The sequence below is a fragment of the Geotrypetes seraphini genome, chromosome 7 (genome assembly GCF_902459505.1).
Source record: "Geotrypetes seraphini chromosome 7, aGeoSer1.1, whole genome shotgun sequence".
NCBI classification, from domain to species: domain Eukaryota; kingdom Metazoa; phylum Chordata; class Amphibia; order Gymnophiona; family Dermophiidae; genus Geotrypetes; species Geotrypetes seraphini.
The window spans coordinates 191,762,660-191,790,433 of NC_047090.1; the positions used below are offsets into that span (position 1 = coordinate 191,762,660).

General features: G+C 46.7%; 1 protein-coding gene across 3 annotated transcripts in view; it reads right to left on the minus strand.

The window, feature by feature from the left end:
* Window positions 1-27,774, minus strand: part of IFT43 (intraflagellar transport 43) — a 150,164-nt gene that overhangs the window by 2,946 nt on the left and 119,444 nt on the right. For 2 of the 3 annotated variants that reach the window (XM_033951645.1, XM_033951644.1), the window contains one exon: window positions 8,103-8,165. The exons of the other annotated variant lie outside the window; for it this stretch is intronic. In XM_033951645.1, coding sequence (XP_033807536.1) covers window positions 8,103-8,165 — 63 coding nt within the window. The remainder of the gene's footprint in view (window positions 1-8,102; window positions 8,166-27,774) is intronic. 3 annotated transcript variants of the gene reach the window in all.

Here is a 27,774-nt window from a genome sequence, read left to right on the forward strand (position 1 = left end):
TGTTTTATTATTTATAATTCACTTGATGTAAGAATCAAAAATGAATAAAGATTTATAAAAAAACCACAAAAAAACATCATGAATTTGGTGAAACTGTGAATAACATGGTGGCTGAAGGAGAGGGAAAACATGGTGAAGAAAGTGCTGGGTATTGGCGATTTTCTCTGGAATCAGCGATTTCTCTATGCAAGCTGATGTAATTTTGGGAGAGGAGCCAGAGGGCTAAAAACCATGAATAATCGAAACCGTGAATGCTGAAACCACAAATACGGAGGGAGAAGTGTACATTAAACTCATCTAATAACTCCAAGGCTCGCAACAGTGAACACCTGGGTTGTGCCAGGGTCAACAGTAAATCGTCAGCAAAGGTAGTACTCATAACTGGGCGAAGCCTTCGGGTAGCCCTACCAACTCATCATCCTTCTTAACAGTGCATAGAAGAGGTTCCAAATAAAGTAGAAATAATAAAGGGGACAATGGGCATCCCTGACATGGGAGCAGAGTATAAAGCCTTTAAAGTGTTCAAGAACTACCCCCCAATATCAACATATTCCACTATTTGAAACAGGTAATACCAGTGCACTTGGTCAAAGGCCTTAGCTGCGTCTAATCCCATTAATATACCCTGTATATTCATAGATTGAGCTCTAGCCATTGCCAATAAAGCTTTTCGTACGTTCAAAACCGAATGTCTGCCCTGTACAAAGCCCACCTGCTCTGTGGAAATAAGGTTTGGCAGCAAAGGGATCAATCGATTAGCCGGTAAGCAGGCCAAGATTTTTAAGTCCACATTTATTAAATAAATGGGGCAATATGATTCCATCTCCTCCCTTGGCTAATACAAATTGGGACCTGGTCTTTCAAACATAATGGTGGCCTCATTCGCAAAGCCCTTGCATAATATCAAAAAAGAGGTTCACATAATTGCGGTGCTAACATTTAATAAAATTGGGGGGAAAACCTGTCTGGTCCCAGGGCAGTGCATATGCATAACTGTTTTATCATTTCCTGAATCTCCGGACCCTAGATGGGTTTATTTAAGACTTCATGTTGCATGGTCGTAAACTGGGGCATGCCCACATCCTCTAAATCAGTGATTCCTAACCCTGTCCTGGAGGAACACCAGGCCAATCGGGTTTTCAGGCTAGCCCTAATGAATATGCATGAGAGAGATTTGCATATGATGGAAGTGATAGGCATGCAAATTTGCTTCATGCATATTCATTAGGGCTAGCCTGAAAACCCAATTGGCCTGGTGTTTCTCCAGGACAGGGTTGGGAACCACTGCTCTAAATAGTTCACAATATCTGGACCTTGATAAGGACCCGGGGTAGAGTAAAACGTCAAAAAATGTTGATAAAAGGCGTCCGCAATGTCTTGTGGCCTCATCGAGTAGGAGTCGGCCCCCCCCCCCCGCTTAATCTTAGCTATATATCTGTCATCCTGCCAATTTTTTGTTAAAGCGGCCAATAGAAATCACTAATGTAATGTAATTATTCCTGTCCAGTTCTCATATCGGTAAAATTTAAATTTACAGTAATCTTAGTATGCTCATGCAACAACGCATTAAGCGCAACCTGAACTGATTGAAGCTCCTCCTGCATTACAGGCAAGGGTTGCCCAAGATACCAGGCTTTCAGGGTTACATAGCGTTTTTCTAACCTTAGAATGCCATTCGCTATCCGTATGCAACGCGCTGAAAGAAAAGCAATGATGTCCCCCCTAAGAACTACTTTAGCTGTTTCCCAAAATAATTGGGGTTCAAATTGATGTTGGTCACATAGTCATCCCACCGTTGTTGCAAATAGTTCAGAAAGTCAGGGTCCTCCTGCAAATATGATGGAAATCTCTACCGTAAAGCCCCTATGGGGAGAATCCCAAAGGATACATCAATCCAAATGGGACAGTGGTCCGAGATCTCAAGGGGACCAACTGCCGCGTCCAAAACCTGGGAAAAAATGGTGTCAGAAACTAACAGGTAGTCTCTGTGAGAAAAAGACCCATACGCCCGGGATTGGTGCTTGTAGTCATGCTCAAAAGGATGTAGCAATCGCCAAGGGTCTATTAATCCCAATGATTTACAAAGAAAAGGAATACCTTTAGTAATCTTACAAGCAGTGTGGGAGCCGCAATAGTTCTGTCTAAAGTAGCATCTAACGCCTGATTGAGGTCTCCTGCCACTATAAGAGGCAATGAAGAATCCCCCAATCCAAGATTCACCAAATTTTTGAAATAGTCATGGGAATAAATGTTAGGGCCAAACACTATAAGCAATCGAAAGTCAGTACCCTGTAGAGAAATATGTAGGAGCAGGTATCTACCCATGGGATCTTGTTGTGAGACAGATATTACACAGTTCAATCCCCTACGGACCAAAAGACACACACCAGCCTTTTTCCCTGGGGAGGAGGCATAAAACACCTTACCCACCCAACCTTTCTGCAGTTTATTTGTTCTCCTCCACAGTCAACCGGGTCTCTAGTAGGCACGCTAGATCTGCTTTGTGATGTTTCAATTGTCTCAGAATCTTGGTGTGTTTCACCGGAGATGTTATGAAAGAAACATTCCAGGACAACGGTCTGTCACCCATGATCACCAACAGGGATACTCACTCACACAATTAACAGATCGTAAGCTATGCACCCAGGCACCCAGCCTCACCCTAGTGCACACACACTAAATGGAAAAGGCTGAATACTCACCCCAATCCCCCCCGCTTCCACAGTAAACCCCACAATGCCTAACACAGAACATGGGCCATTAGGTGCTGTTCTCCATCAGATATCCCACCCCAACCCCCACCCCCAACAAACCCACAGAACATTCCCCGATGGGGGAAACCCTTTACCAGGCCCATAAGGGACGCCTTACGGGACCCCACCCTCCCATACACAGTAACAAGTTTCAAGTTTCAAGTTTTATTGATTTTGATAAATCGCCTATTTTGTACTAAGCGAGCAACAATTAAAAAGAAATGCTATACATAGTTTTAAAAGAGGTACATAAAAATTTCGGACAGACAATACTGACAAATTTGAGAAACAATGGGAAGGGATAAAGTAGGTTAAAGTTACATATTGCGTTTCTCAGAGGAGAAGAAAGTGAAAATATGACAGAGGATAAAACATTAGGGTTGGGGGTTTAGAAAGTCATATTGAGAGAAGTTGAGAAAAAAGAAATGGGAATTATTTAAAATTGCTGATTAAAAAAAATTAAAAAATAATAGTAAATGAGAAGGTTTTACATATTAAAAGAAGTTTTAAAAAAGAAAGTTTTTAGGTTAGATTTAAATATGTTCAGATCTTTGGTTTCTCTAATGTATAAAGGAAGGGCATTCCAAGTAAGGGGAGCCATGACTGAGAATATCTCGTGACGTCTGGTTCCGATGATCTTTAGAGAAGGTACAGTAAGTGTTCCTAAAGCAGTTGATCTTAATGCTCGGGATGAGCTATATGGAATTAATAGTTGATCTATAAATAAAGGTTCATTATTGAGTAGAGTTTTGAAAGTTAGAAGTGATATTTTATAGGTTATTCGTTGATTAATTGGGAGCCAGTGTGAGTCTATTAAAAAGGGTGTTACATGGTCGTATTTTTTGCCATTATGAATGATTTTAACTGCAGTGTTTTGTATTATTTGTAGACGTTTTTTTTCTTTTTGTGTAATGTTTAATAAGAGTGAATTACAATAGTCAATTAACAATTAACAATTAACAATGTCAATTCTCCTAACCAGCAGCAACAACCAGGCCACCCTGCAAGGCCTGATATGCCTAACCAGTCCAAATAGAAGAGAAAATAAAATAAAGTCTGAGATAGATCAAGTGGAATCTGCGGATGGTCCAAAGGTCACATTAATGTAATCTACGGCTTCTTGGGCTGCCACAAATGAGTGCCAGGCTCCATTGTGCTGAATTTTGAGTAGTGCAGGATATAAGAACATGAAACGAGCTTTATATTCCACAAGCTTTGTGCACAGCGGGTAAAAACCATTTCTTCAGTCAGTAAGTGCAGCGGAATAATCCTGGCTGAAACAAATTTTGGCTCCCTGGAACTGTAAGATACCAGGATCTCTAACCTGCTGATGACCACATCAGACTATAAGACATTCAGAAAAGAAATAAAAACAATACTTTTTAAGAAATTCCTAAATCAGCCCTAACTTCACCTACTATTAACAACGCCAAAATAGACAAAAATCTACCCTCACTACACCAGCAATAACAACTATGCTACTAATGTAACCTCCATTTACACACTTCCTGTAAACTGTATTTATCCTAGCCCGAAATTATCTATTTACCACCCTAATTTATCATCGGTTCCTCCATTGTAACCCAGTTTATAAATCTTTTGTAAGCCGCCTTGAACCGCAAGGTAAGGGCGGAATAGAAATCCCTAATGTAATGTAATGTAAGGTGTCTCGCTTGGCCTGCTACTGTTTAAGTATCTCCATTTTATGGCGATAATTCAGGCATTTCACAATGACCACTCTGGGCTGTGAGTCCCGATCCGTATGTGCTCCAATGCGGTGAGCACATTTTAGAGATATGGGGCCTAGTGATGAAGTACTAGGGTAATCCATTTCCAACTTTCCAACTCGGGTAACAGGCGAGGATCTGAAATGATCTCTGGAATACCGAGGAAGCGCAAATTACTGCTTCGGGATCTGTTTTCGAGGTCGAGCTTGTCCACCTGTGATCGTAGCTGTTCCTGCAAGGCCAATATGTCCATTTCATGAGTTCACCGTATCCTCCATTGTGGAGACCTGCTGTTCTAACTCCGTGGTCCAAGAAAAATTGTCCAACAGGAGTTGTTCAAGATGAGTCATCTGGGTCCCTAGATGTTCCATTTGGGGAGCCAAGACTTGTGCAACTGCTGCTTTAATTTCATTAAGCGCTGTCTCGATAAACTGTGAGACTGCAGTGGCCAATGTGTCCGCCATTTTTGGCTCAGCAGGTTTAGCGCAGTCTTGATCTTTCCGCACCGATTTCATAAGCCTCTGATTCCTGAGATCGAGTAATGTATTTTTCCATATGGTCTTCCACTGGTGCAGGTACGAAGCCCTTCCGTAAAGCTGGCCAGAAGAATTATATAACAAATCAAGAGAGCAGGGTCCTGGAGCCGGCCAAAAACACGTCCTCACCCGCTCATAGCATCACGTGACACCCTTGGGGGGGTCCTTATATTAAGTTGCTTACTGCAGGTTAAAATCCACCACCACAGGGCACATTCAGGCATCCTGAGTAGTTTTCAGATTTGCACATGCTTCCTGTTCCATGCTGCCTCGGGTCCTGTAATCCACTGGATTCCAAAAAAGTAACAGGTGTTTTCGGAGGACAGCAGGCCAAATAATCTCACAGCTGGATGACCCAGCACAGAGCTAACTAGTAAGTGCCACACTGCCCATGCACAGGTGTCTTCCAACCTGACAAACAAGCACTTCAGTTAGAATACAACTTCAAAAGGGAGATGGGAGGATATGTAAGAACATTCGGCCTGTGGCATAGGCATAGGAATGGGAGGAGTCATGGATGCCTTGGCACCTCCAAAACTCTGGAGGGGGAGACCACCAATATCTCCCCATTGTTGCTAGTCTACAGTGACAAAAAGAAATAAAAATACTTCACAGGGCCACACTGTTCAAACTCATGGCTTTCGGCCCTGCTCCGGAACAGGAAATGCTGTCAGAGGGGGCAGGGCAAATGCAAGCATGAACAGTGCAGCCTCACAAGTCTTTTTCTTTGTTTTTGCTGCTGAACACAAACAGCAGCATCTGCGGGGCCAAGGGTGTTGGAAGGAAGGGGGTTTAGACACTGGATGGAGGGGGAGAAGGAGAGATGAAAGAAATAGAGGGACAGATGCCAGATGGAGAGGGGAGAGGAAACATGCTGGACAGAAATGGGGAAGAGGGTGGTAAATGCCGGATGAGGCAGAGAGAGGGTACAGATGCCAGATAGAAAGGGGAGGAGGGGGATAGAAACTGGATGAGGGACAGAGGCTAGATAGAAAAGGAGGAAGAGGGAGAAGACACTGGACGACATGGGGGAGAGAGAAGGCAGATGCTGGATGAGGGTGAGGAGAGGGTACAGACACCAGATGGAGGGGGGGGGGAGGACGAACAAACAGTGCATAGAAAGGGGAAAGCGGGAGGCAGATGCTGGATGACATGGGGGGAGGCAAATGTTGAATGGAAGTGGGGAGAGAGAGGGGCCAGATGTTGTGGGGGGACAAGAGAAAAAGGACGGACTCTGGATGAAAATGAGAAGAATGAGGAAAAACACTGAGTGGAAGGAGGAGAGAGGGTTAGATGCTGGATGGAAAGGGGGGAGAGAGGGGGCAGACGCTAGATGGAAAGGGGAGAGAGAAGGGGCAGATGTTAGATGGAAAGGGGGGAGAGAGGGGCAGATGCTGGATGGAAAGAGAGCAGGAAAAAAGGGATGGAAGTACGGAGAGAGGGAGCAGAGAAAGAGAGCAAAAGCTAGAAAGAGGGGAGAATGAGGGCACACACTTGGAAGGAAGGGGAGAGAAAGAGGGTATAAGCTGGGAAGTGGGGGGCAATGTTTGGAAAAGAAAAAAAGAGATAGAGTTAGTGAGAGACTGGGAAATAAGAGGAAGTGAAATAGGAAAGCCTGTGCTAAACCCACTAGCAGACAATCTGGGATGAGCTAGCTCCCGATCCCGGAGCCTTGCTCTGTCCAGCAGGCTGAACAGTGGGCTTACTGGCAAAGGACATAAGACTTGAAGCAGTCCAGAGGAAGGCGATGAAAATGGTAGGAGGTTTGTGCAAGAAGACATATGAGGAGAGACTGGAAGCCCTGAATATGCATACCCTAGAGCAGGGGTGTCAAATATCGGTCCTTGAGGGCTGCAATCCATTCGGGTTTTCAGGATTTCACCAATGAATATGCATGAGATCTATTAGCATACAATGAAAGCAGTGCATGCAAATAGTTCTCATGCATATTCATTGGGAAAATCCTGAAAAACCAACTGGATTGCGGCCCTCGAGGACTGACATTTGACACCCCTGCCCTAGAGGAAAGGAGGGACAGGGAAGATATATTTCAGATGTTCAAATTCTTGAAATGTGCTCCCGGGGGAGATAGTGGAGAAGAAAACGGTAACAGAGTTCAAATAAACGTGGGATGAACACAGAGGATCTCGAATCAGAAAATAATGGGTATACATTGAAGGAACTAAGGCCGATACTGGGCAAGCTTGCACAGTCTGTGTCCCGTATATGGACATTCAGTTGAGGACGGGCTGGGGAGGGTTTCGATGGCTGGGATGGTTAAGATGGTCTGGAGTGAACTTTGATGGGGAGTCCAGTAGATGGAACCTAAGCACACTACTGGGCACAGCTCTGGGCTTCTGATCCAGTAATATCTAAGAAAAGGGACCCTTTAAACTAAATTAATTTATGGAGCATGTATGGTTGGGCAGATTGGATGGACCATATGGGTCTTTATCTGCCATCATTTACTATGTTACTGCCTCGCAGGGAACCCCCCAGAAGCAGACGTTCTCCAATCATCTGCGATTGCCTGCTACAAGGATGTCTATGCAGGGAACCTCCATAGCACAAGGGCAGACCCACAAGGGAAATACCAAAAACATCACTAAGAAAACACGAGCAGAAAAAATAAGCTCCTACAGGCTTGGCATGTAGAAAGCAAGACTGAAATATATTGTTTGCTTAAATAGAGCTACCATAGCATTAAGTTTACAGAGCTGGTGTATAAATGGAGGCGAGAGGCTGACATAAGTCATAAGACATAGCGTATTCTAGAAAAGGAATGAGAAGAAAATGCTCAAGTCTGTGATGTTATGAGAGGAAAGAGCTCTGAATAAATGAGTGTAATGGGGAAAAGAGACATATGCAGGAGACATGGAAGAGAGGGGCACATGCCGGCTTCTGCAATGAGGAGGGAGATATAGTGAGGGAGAATTCTGATATGTAACAGGGTGAAGGGACGTACGCATGAAATGCATACGACAAGAAAAGTTTATAGGAAGGGCAGTATGAAGGTAGTGGGGGAAAAAGGATTCATGGTTGGAAAGTGAAATGTTAATAAAACCAGGCATACTATTAGATATTACCTCACGCACTTCCTGTTCAGGAGCCAAAACCTTGGTGAGGAGCTTCAGATCTATCTCTGTGTCCTGAGAAGAGAGGAGCAGATGTTGCAACTTGAAAATGGAATGGTAGAAGGAATTGAAAACCTCGAATATTACAATAGCAACTATGATTAAAAGACCACTGTATCAATATCCCCAAAAAGAGTGGAGAAAAAAGAGAGATCTCAGATAACCACTATTTGGGGGGGTCATTTAATTTGTTGGTCTTTTTATCATCGTTGTCTTTTTCTACTCTATTGGGTTGAGAATGAATTGAAGCCATTGAAGAAGACTTGACAGAACTGCTTTCTTGAATCCACTGTCTTTTCTTCAGAAGCATTATCTAACCTAACATTCCTCAAGCCAAATATTCTAGTGTTTGAATTGGGCTCTTCAAGACAGATTATACATTCTGAGGTATGAGAAAGCATAGAGGGGCATTTCGTCTAAGCTTTAGTTTTGTACTGAAACTTGAAAGTAATCGAGTTTTAGAATGAAATTTAAAAAAAAAAAAATTACGGTAAATAACTGTGCTTTATCCCAGGACAAGCAGGCAGCATATTCTTAACTAATGGGTGACCTCCAAGCTAACAAAAAGAGGGATGGAGGGAAGGTTGGCCATTAGGAAAATAAATTTTGTAAAACAGATTGGCCGAAGTGACCATCTCGTCTGGAGAATGCATCCAGACAATAATGAGACGTAAAAGTATGAACTGAGGACCAAGTAGCAGCTTTGCAGATTTTCTCAATAGGAGTTGATCTGAGGAAAGCCACAGATGCTGCCATAGCTCTTACTCTATGGACCATGACAGAACCTTCCAGTGTCAGTCCGGTCTGAGCATAACAGAACGAGATGCAAGCAGCAAGCCAATTGGATAGTGTACGTTTAGAAACAGGACGATCCAATTTATTGGGATCAAAATATAGAAAAAGTTGAGGAGAGGAGCGGTGAGGTTTAGTGCGCTCCAATAGTAAGCCAAAGCACGCTTACAGTCCAAAGTATGCAAACCCTGTTCCCCAGGATGAGAATGAGGTTTCGGGAAGAATACAGGTAGGACAATGGACTGGTTAAGGTGAAAGTCAGAGACAACCTTAGGGAGAAACTTTGGATGTGTACGTAGAACCACCTTGTCATGGTGAAAGACAGTGAAAGGTGGATCCGCAACTAGTGCATGCAACTCACTGACCCTCCTGGCAGAGGTGAGAGCAATAAGAAAGATGACTTTCCAAGTGAGAAATTTGAGAGGAGTTGTGGCCAATGGTTCAAAAGGAGGCTTCATTAAGGCGGAAAGAACCACATTAAGATCCCAGACAACAGGCGGGGGCTTGAGAGGTGGATTCACATTGAAAAGCCCCCGCATAAATCTGGAAACTAAAGGATGAGCTGTGAGAGGTTTTCCCTGAACTGGCTCATGAAAAGCAGTAATGGCACTGAGGTGTGCTCTGATAGAAGTAGACTTGAGACCAGAGATAGAAAAAGAAAGAAGATAATCCAATACTAGTTCTACTGCTAGTGAAGTTGGATCATGATGGACATTGCTGAAACAAGGCTGCCCTGTGAACTTCTAAAAGCTAAGTTACTCAACATTTCATATTCTGCTCTTTTCACTGGTTTTCAGCATTATATCTGCTTAATTTCTCTTCTCCTCCCTGTTTCTTACTAAAAAAAAAATATAAAAAAGCACAAAAAATAAATCCTTCTCTTTCCTCTGTTAAATCTTATTTCCTCTTCCTGCATTTTTGTTTAAAATACTGTGTTTTAGGTGGTATAGAGCCTATATTTCTGGTGCCTGTGGCTCAGGGTGACTAAAGTAGGGAAAATCCTGTTATAAATCCTGTGTTTTAGGGTAGCACTGATAGAACCTGCAGTTTTGTTTAAAATACTGTGTTTTAGGTGGTATAGAGCCTATATTTCTGGTGTCTGTGGCTCAGGGGGACTAAAGTAGGGAAAATCCTGTATTTTAGGGTAGCACTGATAGAACCTGCAGTTTTGTTTAAAATACTGTGTTTTAGGTGGTATAGAGCCTATATTTCTGGTGCCTGTGGCTCAGGGTGACTAAAGTAGGGAAAATCTGTTATAAATCCTGTGTTTTAGGGTAGCACTGATAGAACCTGCATTTTTGTTTAAAATACTGTGTTTTAGGTGGTATAGAGCCTATATTTCTGCCTTACTTGTAGTCTTACTTATAGTCCCACCAACCCCAGGGGCCACTATTCATATATAGAGACCCATATAATCAGGACTACTCAAATCAAGTCACTTCACAACCAATCAAGATGACCTTTATTCTATGCAATCACTGTGGTGCTTTAATTCCAAGACATACTATTTGGAGGCTTAAGGCTTGCCCCATCTGTCTTCAACTTGCCAGTATTAAGGTGGAGCTCTGCAAACTTAAACAGGAATTGAATACAATTAAAGCAGCTTCCATCACTCCACAAAATCATACCAACTTACCACCTCTACCTCAAAGAATAAAACAGCCCAGGAATAAATGGGTCACAGTAGGCTCAGGAAGACTGCGACATGTAACACAGAAACATCCACCTTCACTAATATTACCTCTACAGAATTCCTTCGCTCCACTAGTGCACTGCGATACTCAGGAAAACAGAAGGGAGGTGGGACTTGAACCAATGAAGGAAACTCAAGAGAACAAGAGCACCCTAAGTACAAATAAAAAAGCCAAAAACAGAAAAATATTACTGTTGGGGGATTCCATCATCAGAGGCATTAACCTTGGAACACAGGGCGAGGAGACCAAAATAGTGAAATGTCTTCCAGGATCCTCAGCTACCAGGAGTTCCAGGCAAATACTGACTATAATTAAGGAAGAAACTAAGGATTTTAACACTGATGTTGTTATCCATCTGGGAACAAATGACCTGGCCAACAACTCCACACTTGCAGCACAGAAAGCTTTTCGGGAGCTTGGTGAGGGCGTGAAACCTTTTGTAAAGACTTTAGCTTTTTCTGAAATACTGCCTGCATATGGAAAAGGAGAGCAAAGAGTGAAAAACACAGAGGACTTTAATAGATGGCTCAGAGCCTGGTGTCATCAAGAAGGCTTCAGGTACATTGGAGGATGGGGAAATACATGGAAGGACAAGAAGCTATATTGCACTGATGGGCTACATATTACTACAGCAGGAAAAAGAAACCTTGCAGAGAAATTTAGACAATATTTTTCTAGGCATTTAAACTAGAAGGTGGGGGTGGTGTATGTACGAAGGACAATTATAGAGACCACCCCCGGCAAAAGAAAAGATGTGATAGTAGTAAAGGCTGCAACATAAGCAATATCAGCAACTCATTTCTTAGTATTGCAACGGAAAGTGAAACGACACAAAAATCCATACGAAAAAGGAGATTATCGCTGAAAAATAGCTGGAAAGCGATGACCACAAATGCTCGCAGTCTAAGCAACAAAGTTCATGATCTGCAAGCCCTGATATTAGAGGCAGATCTAGATATTGTTGCTATCACAGAGACATGGTTCAGTGAATCACATGGATGGGATGCAAACATACCGGGATATAATCTTTTTAGGAAGGACAGAGATGGTCATAAAGGTAGAGGAGTAGCTCTCTATGTAAAGATCAATATCCAAGCGACCGAAATGCAAGGGACCTGGGGAGAGGAAGAAGCGATATGGATTGCTCTGAAAAGAGAAGATGGAACTTCTATCTACGTGGGTGTAGTCTACAGACCTCCGACTCAATCGCAGCAAATTGATAAGGATCTGATTGTGGATATCCAAAAGTTTGGAAGGAAAGAGGAGGTTCTGCTGTTGGGAGATTTCAACCTGCCGGATGCGGACTGGAATGTTCCGTCTGCGGAATCGGAAAGAAGTAGGGAGATTGTGGATGCCTTTCAAGAGGCTCTGCTCAGACAAATGGTGACGGAACCCACAAGGGAAAAAGCGATATTGGATCTGGTCCTCACAAATGGAGAGAGTATCTCTAATGTTCGAGTGGGTGCTCACCTGGGTAGTAGCGATCATCAAACGGTTTGGTTTGATATAACGGCTAAAGTGGAGAGCGGCCGCACGATACTTAAAGTCCTAGATTTCAAACGTACGGACTTTAATGCAATGGGAAAGTACCTGTTAGGATGGGAGGACATAAGAGAAGTGGAAAGACAGTGGTCTAAGCTGAAAGGAGCGATAAAGCAATGTTACTTACCGTAACAGTTGTTATCCAGGGACAGCAGGCAGCTATTCTCACTAGTGGGTGATGTCATCAGACAGAGCCCCGGTACGGACGTCTCACAAGCACGTGTTGCTTGTAGAAACTTAAAGTTTCTAGATGCCCGCACCGCGCATGCGCCGGTGCCTTCCTACCCGGAGATCCGGGCGTGTCTCCTCAGTTCAGGTAGCTAGCCTGAGAAGCCAACCCAGGGGAGGTGGGTGGGACGTGAGAATAGCTGCCTGCTGTCCCTGGATAACAACTGTTACGGTAAGTAACATTGCTTTATCCCAGGACAAGCAGGCAGGTATTCTCACTAGTGGGTGACCTCCAAGCTAACCTCAGTGGGATGGAGGGGGAGTTGGCGACTTAAGAGAATAAATTTTTCAATACTGTTTGGCCAAACTGTCCATCCCGTCTGGAGAGGGTATCCAGACAATAATGTGAGGTGAATGTGTGAACCGAGGACCAGGTGGCAGCCTTGCAAATTTCCTCGATTGGTGTTGATCTGAGGAATGCTACTGAGGCTGCCATTGCTCTGACCTTATGGGCTGTGACCTTACAAGGGAGTGATAATCCAGCCTGGGCATAGCAGAAAGAGATACAAGCCGCCATCCAGTTAGAGATGGTGCGCTTTGATACGGGTCTTCCCAACTTGTTAGGATCGAAGGAGACAAAAAGTTGAGGAGTGGTTCTGTGTGGCTTGGTGCGATCCAGGTAGAAAGCCAAGGCACGTTTACAGTCTAGAGTGTGAAGGGCCGATTCTCCGTGGTGAGAATGAGGCTTAGGGAAGAATACTGGAAGTACAATGGATTGGTTGAGATGAAATTCGGAGACCACCTTAGGCAGGAATTTCGGGTGAGTGCGGAGGACCACCTTGTCATGGTGGAATACTGTGAATGGTGGGTCCGCCATCAATGCCTGGGGTTCGCTGACTCTGCGAGCGGACGTAAGGGCTACAAGGAAAAGCACTTTCCAGGTGAGATACTTCAGAGGGGCCCTGTTGAGTGGTTCAAACGGGGGCTTCATGAGGTGGGAAAGGACTACATTGAGGTCCCAAACCACTGGGGGTGGTTTGAGAGGAGGGTTAACATGGAAGAGTCCTTTCATAAATCTGGCGACCACCGGATGGGCCGAGAGGGGTTTCCCTTGTAGAGGCTGGTGGAACGCCGCAATAGCGCTCAGGTGGACTCGTATGGATGTGGACTTGAGCCCAGATTGAGATAGGTGCAGGAGATAGTCCAGCACGGAGGATAAGGAAGCTCGCTGAGGTTCCTTTGACTTAGAAACGCACCATGAGGAGAATCTGGTCCATTTCTGGGAGTAGCATTGTCGAGTGGCGGGCTTCCTGGAAGCTTCCAAGACTTCCCTCACTTCTTGTGAGAATTGGTGAGGGGTTACGTTGAGAGGAACCAAGCTGTCAGGTGGAGAGACTGCAGGTTGGGATGAAGTAGTGATCCTTGATGTTGAGTAAGTAGTGAAGGAAACACTGGAAGTGGTACTGGTTCCCTGCTGCTGAGTTGAAGTAGGAGGGAGAACCAAGGTTGTCTGGGCCACCGAGGGGCTATTAGAATCATGGTGGCCCGTTCGAGTTTCAGCTTGACCAGAGTCTTCTGGATCAGCGGGAATGGTGGGAACGCATATAGAAATCGTTTCCCCCAGTTCAGTAGAAAAGCATCTGCCTCGAGGCGATGAGGAGTGTAGATCCTGGAGCAAAACTGAGGCAGTTTGGCGTTGTGGGGAGCCGCAAAGAGGTCTATCTGAGGCGTCCCCCATTGCGTGAAGATTTGGTGAAGGGGGTTGGAATGGAGAGTCCATTCGTGCGGTTGTAGCAGACGGCTTAGTTTGTCTGCTAGGACGTTGTTCTCCCCCTGGATGTATACTGCTCTGAGTAGGGCGTTGTGGCGCACCGCCCAGTCCCAGACTCGTAGAGCTTCCTGGCAAAGGAGGGACGAGCCCGTGCCCCCTTGCTTGTTGATGTAATACATGGCAGCCTGATTGTCTGTGCGAATGAGGATTACCATGTCGTGAAGTAGATGTTGGAAAGCTTGGAGCGCATTGAAGATGGCTCTGAGTTCCAATAGATTGATTTGGTGTAGTCTTTCCGCACTGGTCCAGAATCCTTGGGTGCGGAGACCCTCCAGGTGGGCCCCCCATGCGTAATTCGACGAATCGGTCGTGAGAACTTTCTGATGGGGGGGAGAGTGCATCAGCAAACCTCTGGATAGATTCAAAGAGTTCATCCACCAAAGTAGAGACTGCCGAAGAGCAGGTGTGACTACGATGCGTTTGGATAGTGGATCGGATGTCTGATTCCACTGTGATGCCAGGGTCCACTGGGGGATCCTGAGGTGGAGTCTGGCAAAGGGTGTCACGTGTACTGTGGAGGCCATATGGCCCAGGAGCACCATCAGTTGTCTCGCCGGTATGGATTGGTGAGTGACCACCGACTGGCAGAGATGAAGAAGAGACTCCATGCGTTGCCGGGGCAGGAATGCTCGGAGTCGGGTGGTGTCCAGGACCGCTCCGATGAAGGGGAGGGACTGGGTGGGTTGTAGATGGGACTTGGAGAAGTTGATCTCGAAGCCCAAATTCTGGAGGAAGTAGGTTGTAGCCAAGGCCGCCGAAGTGACCTCTGGGGCTGACGGGGCCTTGATGAGCCAGTCGTCGAGGTATGGAAAGACCTGTAGACCCCTGTCCCTGAGTGCCGCGGCCACTACCACCAGGCACTTTGTGAAGACTCTGGGGGACGAAGATAGGCCGAATGGTAGCACTCGATACTGTAGGTGCAGATTTCCCACCCGAAATCTGAGGAACTTTCGGGAGGCCGGGTGAATGGGGATCTGAGTGTAGGCCTCCTTGAGATCCAGGGAGCATAACCAGTCGTTCTGCTCGAGGAGGGGGTATAGAGAAGCCAAAGTCAACATGCGAAACTTCTCTTTGACCAGGAACTTGTTGAGGGCCCGAAGGTCTAAAATGGGTCGCAGGTCGCCCGTTTTCTTCGGGACGAGGAAGTACCGGGAGTAAAACCCTCGGTTCAATTGGTCTGACGGGACCGTCTCGACCGCCCGAAGCTGAAGTAAGTTTTGGACTTCCTGAAGGAGAAGGGCGGTCTGCGTCGAGCTTGAAGGATACTCTCTTGGAGGATGGTCCGGGGGGACCCGGTGGAATTGAAGAGAGTATCCTTCTCTTATGATGGAGAGGACCCATAGGTCCGTGGTTATGGCCTCCCATCTGTGGTAAAAAAGATGGAGGCGGCCCCCTATGGGAGAGGCCGAGGTTATGCTCCCGGGAGGGGCGTCAAAAGGGCTGGGGAGCCTTAGGTACAGCGGGTGGCTGGACTTTTTGCTGAGACTTCTGGGGGGGTTGTCTCTTCGCAGGCTGTCTCGCCGCGGGCGTTTGTCTGGGCATGTAACGCCGCTGGTAAATCAGGGGTGGCCTGGAAGGTCGAGACTGTTGAGGTTTGGGTTTGGGCCGTAGGATGGATTGAAAGGATTTTTCATGATCCGACAGCTTCTTGGTAACAGTTTCGATAGACTCATCGAACAGGTCAGCTCCAGCACATGGTACGTTGGCGAGTCTGTCCTGTAGGTTGGGATCCATATCGATAGTGCGGAGCCATGCCAGGCGACGCATAGCTACCGCGCTTGCGGCGGCGCGTGCCGAGAGTTCGAATGCATCGAAGGAGGATTGCATCAGCTGGAGTCGTAATTGGGAGAGGGAGGCTACCACTTCCTCGAACTCGAATCGAGCTTGGTTGTCTATGAACGGAGTGAACTTGCGGAGCACCGGCAAGAAGAACTCCAGATAGGAAGAGAAAAAGAAGTTGTAGTTTAGCACCCGTGACGCCATCATGGAGTTTTGGTAGAATTTTCTACCAAATTTGTCCATCGTTCTCCCCTCTCGGCCCGGCGGTACCGAGGCGTAGACCTGGGAGGGATGAGAGCGTTTTAGGGAGGACTCGACCAGCAGGGATTGGTGGGAGAGTTGAGGACCCTCGAACCCTTTATGGTGCACGATGCGGTATCGAGCATCGAGTTTGCTGGGGATCGCCGGTATGGAATACGGCGTTTCGAAGCACTGCATGAAGGTCTGGTCCAGTAATTTATGCAGGGGGAGCCGAAGCGACTCCGTTGGAGGGTTAGGTAAGTGCATGGTGTCCAGATACTCTTTGGAGTATCGGGAGCCCGTGTCAAGGGTCACATCCAGATCATCCGCCATTTGTCGGAGGAATGATGAGAAGGACAATTGTTCCGCCAGTGTCGGTCTGTGGGACGGGCTGGCGGAGGAGGAGGCCTCCAGGTCCGTGGACATCGGGGAGTGACAAGGAGAATCGGGCACCGGTGTCTCCTCGTACTCCGGGCCCCTCGGAGGGGACGCCTCTGATGAGGAGTATCCCCTACGTTGCAGTTTTTTCTGCGGTGACACCTCCGAATGGCGTGAGGAGTGCCAGGATGAGTGTCTCGATCGGTGCCCGTCTCGGTGGCGGGACGGGGATCGGGATCGTCTGTGCATCGCATGGTCTCCCGAGGCCCCCAAGTGGATAGGGCTGGAAGCAGTGGATCGCCACTGGGTCTGCGATGCGGGTTCCTGCGATGCTACCCAAGTCTGGTAAGGAGTACGGAGGAACTCTTCCTGACTATGCCCAGGGCTTCGAGTATCGATCGGAGGTCTGGTCCCATGTTGGCGCGGAGGCGTAATGGGTTCTAATGGCGGCATGTCGGTAAGCGAGGCTTGCCGCGTGGGTATCGCCGCCCTCCCCCGTTCGTCCTCGTCGGTTGTCGAGGTCGAACGGTGCGGGGGAGGGGGAGGGGGCGGACCGCCCCTTTGGACCGGTACCGGGAGGTCACCCTGTATGGCAGCGATGAGCCCGGGTCCGATGGTCTGCATGAGCTCAACGAATTGAGCTTCCAGCACGGACCGTAGCGAAGCCGATAGGGAGGGATCCGCACCGAAAGGGGGTCCTCCTGCACGGGCATCGCGCTCCTTCGAGGTCGAGTGCTTCTGCTTAGTAGCTTTCGGCACTTTAATGACCATTGGTGGCACTGTGGAAGGAAGAGGTACCTGAACCGAGGAGACTGGGGCAGGCACCGACGTCGAGCTCGTGGATGGTGTCGGGGCGAGCGATGCCGGTTTCACCGCACTCGATGTAGGAGGAGTCGATGCCGGTTTCGCCCGAACCGGGGAGGTATCAGATGAAGTGGAGGCTGAGGGATCCTTAGCTGCGTCCATCTTGAACATCGATTCCCACAATAGGCAACGCCGCTTGAATGAGCGTGCCGTAAGGGTAGAGCAAGGCCCGCACGATTTCGGGATGTGGTCAGGGCCCAAACACTGCAAACAGCGCCAGTGAGGGTCCGTGAGTGAAATCGCGCGTTGGCACTTGCTGCACTTTTTAAAACCGGTGATTGGCCGGGACATAGGCCGGAAAATCTCCGCCGCGAGGTCGAAGCCCGTGGGCCTGAGCCACGTGGCCGGCCCGTTCGACCCGCCGGAGGAAATAATCTTCTCTCTTTTTTTTTTTTTTTTTTTTGAAAAAGAAAAGAACTGTTAACTGTAATTAAAAGAAACGAAAACGCGGACAAGGAAGGCAAATTTAACTGAATTCAGCTAGCGCATGAAGAAGTTGAACTTCTCAGCTCCGCGGAAAAGAAAGAACTGAGGAGACACGCCCGGATCTCCGGGTAGGAAGGCACCGGCGCATGCGCGGTGCGGGCATCTAGAAACTTTAAGTTTCTACAAGCAACACGTGCTTGTGAGACGTCCGTACCGGGGCTCTGTCTGATGACATCACCCACTAGTGAGAATACCTGCCTGCTTGTCCTGGGATAAAAATAGCTACGGACCTTTATGTGAAGAAAATCAATAAAAACAAGAGAAAAAGGAAGCCGATATGGTTCTCCAACCTAGTGGCTGAGAAAATAAAGGCGAAAGAGTTGGCGTTCATGAAATATAAAAAAACCCAAGAAGAGAGAGCAGAAAGGACTACAGGGTGAAACTGAAAGAAGCCAAGAGAGAGATACGTTTGGCGAAGGCACAGGCGGAAGAACAAATGGCTAAAAATGTAAAAAAGGGAGATAAAAATTTTTTCAGATATATTAGTGAAAGGAGGAAGATAAAAAATGGAATTGCTAGGCTGAAAGATGCTGGGAACAAATATGTGGAGAGTGATGAGGAGAAAGCAAATGTGCTAAACAAATACTTCTGTTCTGTGTTCACAGAAGAAAATCCTGGAGAAGGACCGAGATTGTCTGGCAAAGTTACACGAGAAAATGGAGTAGATTCTGCGCCGTTCACGGAGGAGGGTGTTTATGAGTAACTTGAAAAACTGAAGGTGGACAAAGCGATGGGACCAGACGGGATCCATCCCAGGATACTAAGGGAGCTCAGAGAGGTTCTGGCGAGTCCTATTAATGACTTGTTCAACAAATCTCTGGAGACGGGAGTGATTCCTGGGGATTGGAGGAGAGCGGATGTGGTCCCTATTCATAAAAGTGGTCACAGGGATGAAGCAGGAAACTACAGGCCGGTGAGCCTCACTTCAGTTGTTGGAAAAATAATGGAAGTGTTGCTGAAAGAAAGGATAGTGTATTTCCTTGAATCTAATGGGTTACAGGATCCGAGGCAACATGGCTTTACAAAAGGTAAATCGTGCCAAACGAACCTGATTGAATTTTTTGATTGGGTGACCAGAGAGCTGGATCGAGGACATATGCTAGATGTAATTTACTTGGATTTCAGCAAAGCCTTTGATATAGTTCCTCATAAGAGGCTGTTGAACAAACTTGAAGGGCTGAAGTTAGGACCCAAAGTGGTGAACTGGGTCAGAAACTGGCTGTCGGACAGACGCCAGAGGGTGGTGGTTAATGGAAGTCGCTCAAAGGAAGGAAAGGTGACTAGTGGAGTCCCTCAGGGTTCGGTGCTGGGGCCAATCCTGTTCAATATGTATGTAAGTGACATTGCTGAAGGGTTAGAAGGAAAAGTGTGCCTTTTTGCAGATGATACCAAGATTTGTAACAGAGTAGACACCGAAGAGAGAGTGGAAAATATGAAAAAGGATCTGCAAAAGTTAGAGGAATGGTCTAATGCCTGGCAACTAAAATTCAATGCAAAGAAATGCAGAGTAATGCATTTGGGGATTAATAATAGGAAGGAACCGTATATGCTGGGAGGAGAGAAGCTGATATGCACGGACGGGGAGAGGGACCTTGGGGTGATAGTGTCCGAAGATCTAAAGGCGAAAAAACAGTATGACAAGGCAGTGGCTGCTGCCAGAAGGATTCTGGGCTGTATAAAGAGAGGCGTAGTCAGTAGAAGGAAGAAGGTGTTGATGCCCCTGTACAGGTCATTGGTGAGGCCCCACTTGGAGTATTGTGTTCAGTTTTGGAGACCGTATCTAGCGAAAGACGTAAGAAGACTTGAGGCGGTCCAGAGGAGGGCGACGAAAATGATAGGAGGCTTGCGCCAGAAGACGTATGAGGAGAGACTGGAAGCCCTGAATATGTTAACCCTAGAGGAAAGGAGAGACAGGGGAGATATGATTCAGACGTTCAAATACTTAAAGGGTATTAACGTAGAACAAAATCTTTTCCAGAGAAAGGAAAATGGTAAAACCAGAGGACATAATTTGAGGTTGAGGGGTGGTAGTTTCAGGGGCAATGTTAGGAAATTCTACTTTACAGAGAGGGTGGTGGATGCCTGGAATGCGCTCCCGAGAGAGGTGGTGGAGAGTAAAACTGTGACTGAGTTCAAAGAAGCGTGGGATGAACACAGAAGATTTAGAATCAGAAAATAATATTAAAGATTGAACTAGGCCAGTTACTGGGCAGACTTGTACAGTCTGTGTCTGTGCATGGCCGTTTGGAGGAGGATGGGCAGGGGAGGACTTCAATGGCTGGGAGGGTGTAGATGGGCTGGAGTAAGTCTTAACAGAGATATCGGCAGTTGGAACCCAAGCACAGTACCGGGTAAAGCTTTGGATTCTCGCCCAGAAATAGCTAAGAAGAAAAAAAAAATAAATAATAATTTAAATTGAATCAGGTTGGGCAGACTGGATGGACCATTCGGGTCTTTATCTGCCGTCATCTACTATGTTACTATGTTACTATGATGATGCAGAAGACACCTGGAAGAAAACCGGGTCCACTTCTATTGATAACATTGAAGAGTAGCCGGCTTCCTGGAAGCATCAAGAATAAAACGGACAGGCTGAGAAAGAAATGAGTGAGCCGAGGTCAGCCCGAGAGAAACCAAGCTGTCAGGTGCAGAGACTGCAGGTTGGGATGTAGGAGGGACTGCTGATGCTGAGTAAGCAGAGAAGGAAACAGTGGAAGAAGAATGGGCTCCCTGGAACTGAGCTGAAGTAGAAGGGAGAACCAATGTTGCCTGGGCCACCGTGGAGCGATGAGAATCATGGTGGCTTGTTCCCTCTTGAGCTTGAACAAGGTTCGCAACATGAGAGGTAGAGGAGGAAAGGCATAAAGGAATAGATTGGTCCAATCCAGGAGAAACGCATCTGCTGCCAGACGGTGAGGGGAGTAGAGTCTGGAGCAAAATTGGGGCAGTTGATGATTGTGAGGAGCCGCAAAAAGGTCCACCTGAGGAGTGCCCCATTGAGCGAAAATGGACTGGAGAGTCATGGGATCAAGAGTCCATTCGTGGGGTTGGAGAATTCTGTTGAGATTGTCTGCTAAGGAATTCTGCTCTCCCTGAATGTAGACAGCTTTCAGGAATAAATGGCGAGCTGTCGCCCAAGACCAAATCTTTTGGGCCTCCTGACATAACAGGCGAAAGCCTGTCCTACCCTGTTTGTTGATGTAGTACATTGCAACTTGATTGTCTGTGCAGAGTAGTAGTACTTGAGGAAAGAGGAGATGCTGAAAAGCCTTGAGGGCATAAAACATCGCTCTGAGTTCCAGGAAATTGATATGATGTTTCTTTTCCTGGGCAGTCCAAAGACCTTGAGTTTGGAAATCGTTCAAGTGAGCTACCCAGGCATATGGGGATGCGTCTGTGGTGATGACTAGGTGATGAGGAGGCAGATGGAACAGAAGGCCTCTGGAGAGATTGGAAGATTTCAACCACCACTGCAGAGACTGTCAAAGAGACGATGTCACAGATATGTGTCGCGAACAAAGATCCGTTGCCTGGGACTATTGGGTAGCTAGGGTCCATTGAGGAGTGCGCAGGTGAAGATGTGCGAAGGGGGTGACATGAACTGTCGAGGCCATGTGACCCAAGAGTATCATCATTTGTTTTGCAGAGATGGAAAGCTGTGGGAGCATCTGCTGACAGAGATGAAGAAGGGTCTGAAGGTGGTTGGATGGAAGAAACGCCCTCATGAGAAAAGTGTCCAAGATCGCTCCAATGAACTGAAGCCGCTGAGTGGGGATGAGATGTGACTTGGGCAGGTTGATCTCGAAACCCAGAAGTTGGAGAAAAAGGATGGTCTGGTTGGTAGCATGAGCCACTTCCTGAGATAGAAACATAGAAAGATGACGGCAGAAAAGGGCTACAGCCCATCAAGTCTGCCCACTCTACTGACCCACCCCATTAAGTCTGAGTGCTGATGACTTAGTTCCTTAGCTCGACCCTCGTAGGGATCCCACGTGGATGTCCCATTTATTCTTAAAGTCGAGCACGCTGGTGGCCTTGATCACCTGCACCGGAAGTTTGTTCCAGTGATCCACCACCCTTTCTGTGAATAAGTACTTCCTGGTGTCACCATTAAATTTCCCTCCTCTAAGTTTGAGCGGGTGCCCCCTTGTGACCGAGGGTCCTTTGGGAAAGAAGATGTCGTCTTCCACCTCGACACGTCCTGTGACGTATTTAAATGTCTCAATCATGTCACCCCTTTCCCTGCGCTCCTCTAGAGTATAGAGCTGCAATTTGCCCAGTCTTTCTTCGTATGAGAGACCCTTGAGTCCGGAGACCATTCTAGTGGCCATCTGCTGGACCGACTCGGCTCGAAGCACATCTTTACGGTAATGTGGCCTCCAGAATTGCACACAGTACTCCAGATGAGGTCTCATCGTGGTTCTGTAAAGTGGCATTATGACTTCAGGCTTGCGGCTGACGAAGATTCTCTTGATACATCCCATCATTTGCCTTGCCTTGGATGAGGCCTTCTCTACTTGTTTGGCAGCCTTCATGTCTGCATTGATGATTACTCCCAAGTCCCGTTCTTCTGAAGTCCTAGCTAGTGCTTCTCCATTCAAGGTGTATGTTCTGCATGGATTTCTGCTGCCGAGATGCATGACCTTACACTTCTTAGTGTTGAAGCCCAGCTGCCATGTTGAGGACCAGTTTTCCAACATGATCAGATCCTGCGTCATACTACCCTTGAGACTGCTTTCACTTACTATATTACACAGTTTGGCGTCGTCGGCGAACAGTGCTACTTTACCCTGAAGCCCCCGGGTCAAGTCCCTTATGAATATGTTGAAAAGAGATGGTCCCAGGACTGATCCTTGCGGCACTCCGCTAGTCACCTCCGATGTCTCAGAGAGGGTGCCGTTGACCACCACCCTCTGAAGTCTTCCACTCAGCCAATCATTGACCCATGCAGTTAGTTTCTCACCTAACCCCATCGATTTCATCTTGTTTAATAGTCTACGGTGCGGGACACTGTCAAAAGCTTTACTGAAATCCAAGTACACCACGTCCAGAGACTCTCCCGAGTTTAACTTTCCTGTCACCCAGTCAAAGAGGCTGATAAGATTGGATTGGCATGACCTGCCCCTAGTGAATCCATGTTGACAGGGGTCCCTCAGATTTCCCTCATCCAATATCGTGTCCAATTTACCTTTAAGTAAAGTTTCCATGAGTTTACACACTATTGATGTGAGACTTACTGGTCTGTAATTCGCAGCCTCTGCTCTGCAACCCTTTTTGTGCAGAGGAACAACGTTGGCTGTTTTCCAGTCCAGGGGGACTCTCCCCGTACTTAGGGAGAGATTGAAGAGCATGGCTAACGGTTTTGCCAGAACATCGCATAGCTCTCTGAGCACTCTTGGGTGCAAATTGTCCGGTCCCATGGCTTTGTTCACCTTGAGTCTTGACAGTTCTCTGTAAACATCAGCTGGTGTGAACTCAAAATTCTGAAATGGGTCTTCCATGCTTTGCTTTGCTTCCAGACGTGGCCCGTGCCCTGGTGCCTCGCATGTAAAGACTGAACAGAAGTAATCATTTAGTAGTTTGGCCTTATCGGAATCTGTTTCCACATAGTTCCCTTCTGGCGTTCTAAGGCGTACTATCCCGTTTGCGTTCTTTTTCCTGTCGCTAATGTATCTGAAGAAGGATTTGTCCCCTTTCTTAATGTTCTTCGCTAGAGTTTCTTCCATTTGAAGTTTGGCCTCCCTGACTGCTGTTTTGACCGCTGCAGACTTTGTCCTATATTCAATGTTTGCTTCTTTTTCCCCCTTGCGTTTGTATGAGAGAAATGCTTTTTTCTTCTCTTTGACGAGGTACGAGACCTCATCAGTGAACCATTGGGGTTTCTTTTTTCTTTGTTGTTTGGTTACCGATTTAATGTAGCGTTTAGTTGCCTCATGAAGGGTCGATTTCAAGGTTGACCACATAGCTTCCACATTATCAGTTACTTCTTGAACCTGGAGCGTCTGATGGACGAAATTTCCCATGCGTGCGAACTTGGTGCCCTGGAAATTGAGTACCCTTGTTTTTGTTTGTGACCTAGGGAAGCCTTTCTTAAGGTTAAACCATACCATGTTATGGTCACTGGTGGCTAGCGTTTCTCCCACCGAGACCCCCGAGACGCTTTCCCCGTTCGTAAGTACCAGGTCCAGGATGGCCTGGGCCCTAGTGGGTTCTAGTACCATTTGTTTGAGCCGTACTCCCTTCATGGACGTTAATATCCTCCTGCTATCACAAGTTGTCGCTGAGAGTGTGTTCCAGTCTACATCAGGCATGTTGAAGTCTCCTAACAGAACAACGTCCCCCCGTAAGGTGATATTCTCAATGTCTTCAATTAATTCTGCATCCTTGTCCTCCGATTGTCTTGGAGGTCTGTATACCACACCAAGGTACAGGCATTTTTCTCCGCCTCTGGCCAGGTTTACCTAGATGGATTCCCCAGTATACTTGACTTCTGTGATCCTGGTTGTCTTGATGTTCTCTTTGATATAAAGTGCTACCCCTCCTCCTAACTTACCCTCTCTGTCTTGTCGAAGCAGGTTGTATCCTGGTATAGTTATATCCCACCCATGAGAGTCTGTGAACCATGTTTCGGATATTGCTACTACGTCTAGGTCTGCATTAACTATTTCTGTTTCTAGTTCTAGAAATTTATTCCCTAGGCTGTGTGCGTTAACATACATAGCTCTCCACTCTTTCTGTTTACTAAGTTCCTGTAGTAAGCTACCCATTTGAATTAAAGTGTCACCTAGCGATTCTTTTGCAATAAGGGTACTTACCTCAGACTTAGAAGTGGAGTTTTGGTTCGCCCCATCAGGATTGTTACTTACTGCTCTGGTGTAAAAGTGGGTACCCATCCCCGACTTACCTAGTTTAAAGCCCTTCGAAGTAGGTGGGCTAGTCTGCGTCCGAAGACATTCTTACCTCTGTTGGTCAGGTGGAGTCCATCTGGTCCCTGTAGTCCCTTTAGTGCCTCTCCGTGATTCAGGAGATGACGAAGCCTTGATTAACCAGTCGTCCAGGTAATGGAAGACTTGGAGATGGTGAAAGCGTAGAAAAGCGGCCACCACAATGAGACATTTTGTGAAGACCCAGGGAGAGGAGGCTAGACCGAAGAGCAACACTTTGTATTGGTAATGACAGTGATTGATCATAAACCTGAGGTACTGTCTGGAGGTCAGATTGACCGGGATGTGAGTGTAGGCCTCCTTGAGATCGAGAGAGCATAGCCAGTCGTCCTGAGTGAGAAGAGGATAAAGTGTGGCTAGAGAGAGCATTTTGAATTTTTCTTTGACCAAGCATTTGTTGAGATCCCTGAGATCTAATATGGGTCTGAGGTCCCCGGTTTTTTTTGGGAACCAGAAAATAACGGGAGTAGAATCCCTGCCCCTTCTGATCTAGAGGAACTTCCTCGATGGCGTTCAGAAGAAGGGATTGGACTTCCTGAAGGAGGAGGGAGGACTGAGAAAACACGCGAGCGGGAAGGCAAGGAAAAGTTTTTCAATGGCTGTTGAAAAAAACGCGTCTTCTTAGCTCCGCGGAAACTAAGAAACTGGGGACCGCGCGCCTCCGTTGGGCGGGAAGGCACTCACGCATGCGCGGTGCGGCCTAACTAGAACTTTCTAAGTTCTTAGAGTGCAATCACTCTAAAATTGTCCGTACCGGGGCTCCGTCGGTGCCATCACCCATCAGTTAAGAATATCTGCCTACTTGTCCTGGGATAACCATTATCTCTTTCTCTCTCTGACAGATCCCACATGCCTATCCCAGGCCCTTTTGAATTCAGACACAGTCTCCGTTTCCACCACCTCTTCCAGGAGACTGTTTCACACATCTACCACCCTTTCCGTAAAGTTACGTGGAAGCAGATTCCAATAAAGCCGAACTACTGAATGAATACTTCTGCTCAGTCTTCACCTGTGAGGCACCGGGACACTGTCCACAGTTGAAGGCAACACAAAGCACAGAAGACCCGTTTCAGAATTTTGAGTTCACACCAGGTGAAATTTACAGTGAACTGGCAAGACTCAAGGTGAACAAAGCCATGGGACCAGACAATTTGCACCCAAGAGTGCTCAGAGAATTGAGCGATGTCCTGGCGAAACTGTTGGCTGAGCTATTCAATCTCTCCCTAAGTAAGGGGAAAGTTTCCCTGGACTGGAAATTAGCTAATGTCGTTCCTCTGCATAAAAAGGGTTGCATGGCAGAGGCTGCGAATTATAGACCGGTGAGTCTCACATCAATAGTGTGCAAACTCATGGAAACACTAATTAAAAACAAATTGGATACGATCTTGAATGAAGGGAATCTTCGGGATCCCTGTCAGCATGGATTCACCAAGGGTAGGTCCTGCCAATCGAATCTCATCAGCTTCTTTGACTGGGTAACAAGAAAGTTGGACTTGGGAGAGTCTTTGGACGTCGTGTACCTGGACTTCAATAAAGCTTTTGACAATGTCCCACACCGCAGGCTGCTAAGCAAGATGGAATCGATGGGGTTAGGAGAGACACTAACTGCATGGGTCAATGATTGGCTGAGTGGCAGACTTCAGAGGGTGGTGATTAATGGTACCCTCTCTAAAACATCGGAGGTGACCAGTGGAGTGCCGCAGGGCTCGGTCCTGGGTCCATTCCTTTTCAACATATTCATAGGGGATCTGACTCAAGGGCTTTAAGGTAAAATAACACTATTCGCCGATGACGCCAAACTATGTAATATAGTAAGTGAATGCAGTTTACAGAATTATATGGCGCAGGACCTGCTTACATTGGAAAGTTGGTCCTCAACCTGGCAGCTAGGCTTCAATGCTAAGAAATGTAAGGGCATGCACCTCGGAAGCGGAAATCCATGCAGGACGTACTTCTTGAACGGAGAAACTTTAACTAAGACTTCAGCAGAACGAGATTTAGGAGTAATCATCAATGCAGACATGAAAACTGCCAATCAAGTGGAGAAGGCTTCATCTAAGGCAAGGCAGATATTGGGTTGTATCAATAGAAGTTTCGTCAGCCGAAAGCCTGAAGTCATAATGCCTTTGTACAGGGCCATGATGAGACCTCATCTGGAGTACTGTGTGCAATTCTAGAGGCCACATTACAGTAAAGATGTGCGCAGAATTGAATCGGTTCAGCGGACGGCCACCAGGATGATCTCGGGGCTCAAGGGTCTCTCGTATGAAGAGAGACTGAACAAATTGCAGCTCTACACTCTCGAGGAACGTAGGGAGAGGGGAGACATGATCGAAACATTTAAGTAGCTCAAGGGACGTGTCGAAGTGGAAGATGATATTTTCTTTCTCAAGGGACCCTCGGCCACAAGAGGGCACCCGCTCAAACTCAGGGGCGGAAAATTTCATGGCGACACCAGAAAGTATTTCTTCACAGAGAGAGTGGTTGATCATTGGAACAAGCTTCCAGTGCAGGTGATCGAGGCAGACAGCGTGCTAGACTTTAAGAATAAATGGGATACCCATGTGGGATCCCTACGAGGGTCAAGATAAGAAAATTGGGACATTAGGGCATAGACAGGGGGTGGGTAAGCAGAGTGGGCAGACTTGATGGGCTGTAGCCCTTTTCTGCCATCATCTTCATCGTCTATGTTTCTATGTTTCTACTCCGGAGCCTATCACCTCTTAACTTCATCCTATGCCCTCTCATTGCAGTTTCTTTTCAAATGAAAGAGACTCACCTCAAGCACATTTATATTAGGTTGGTATTTAAATTTCTCTATCATATATCTCAAATATCTGCTAATAATAATAAGTTTTTGATGATATTTGACAGGAGTTGCCATTCAACAAATAACATATAACTGG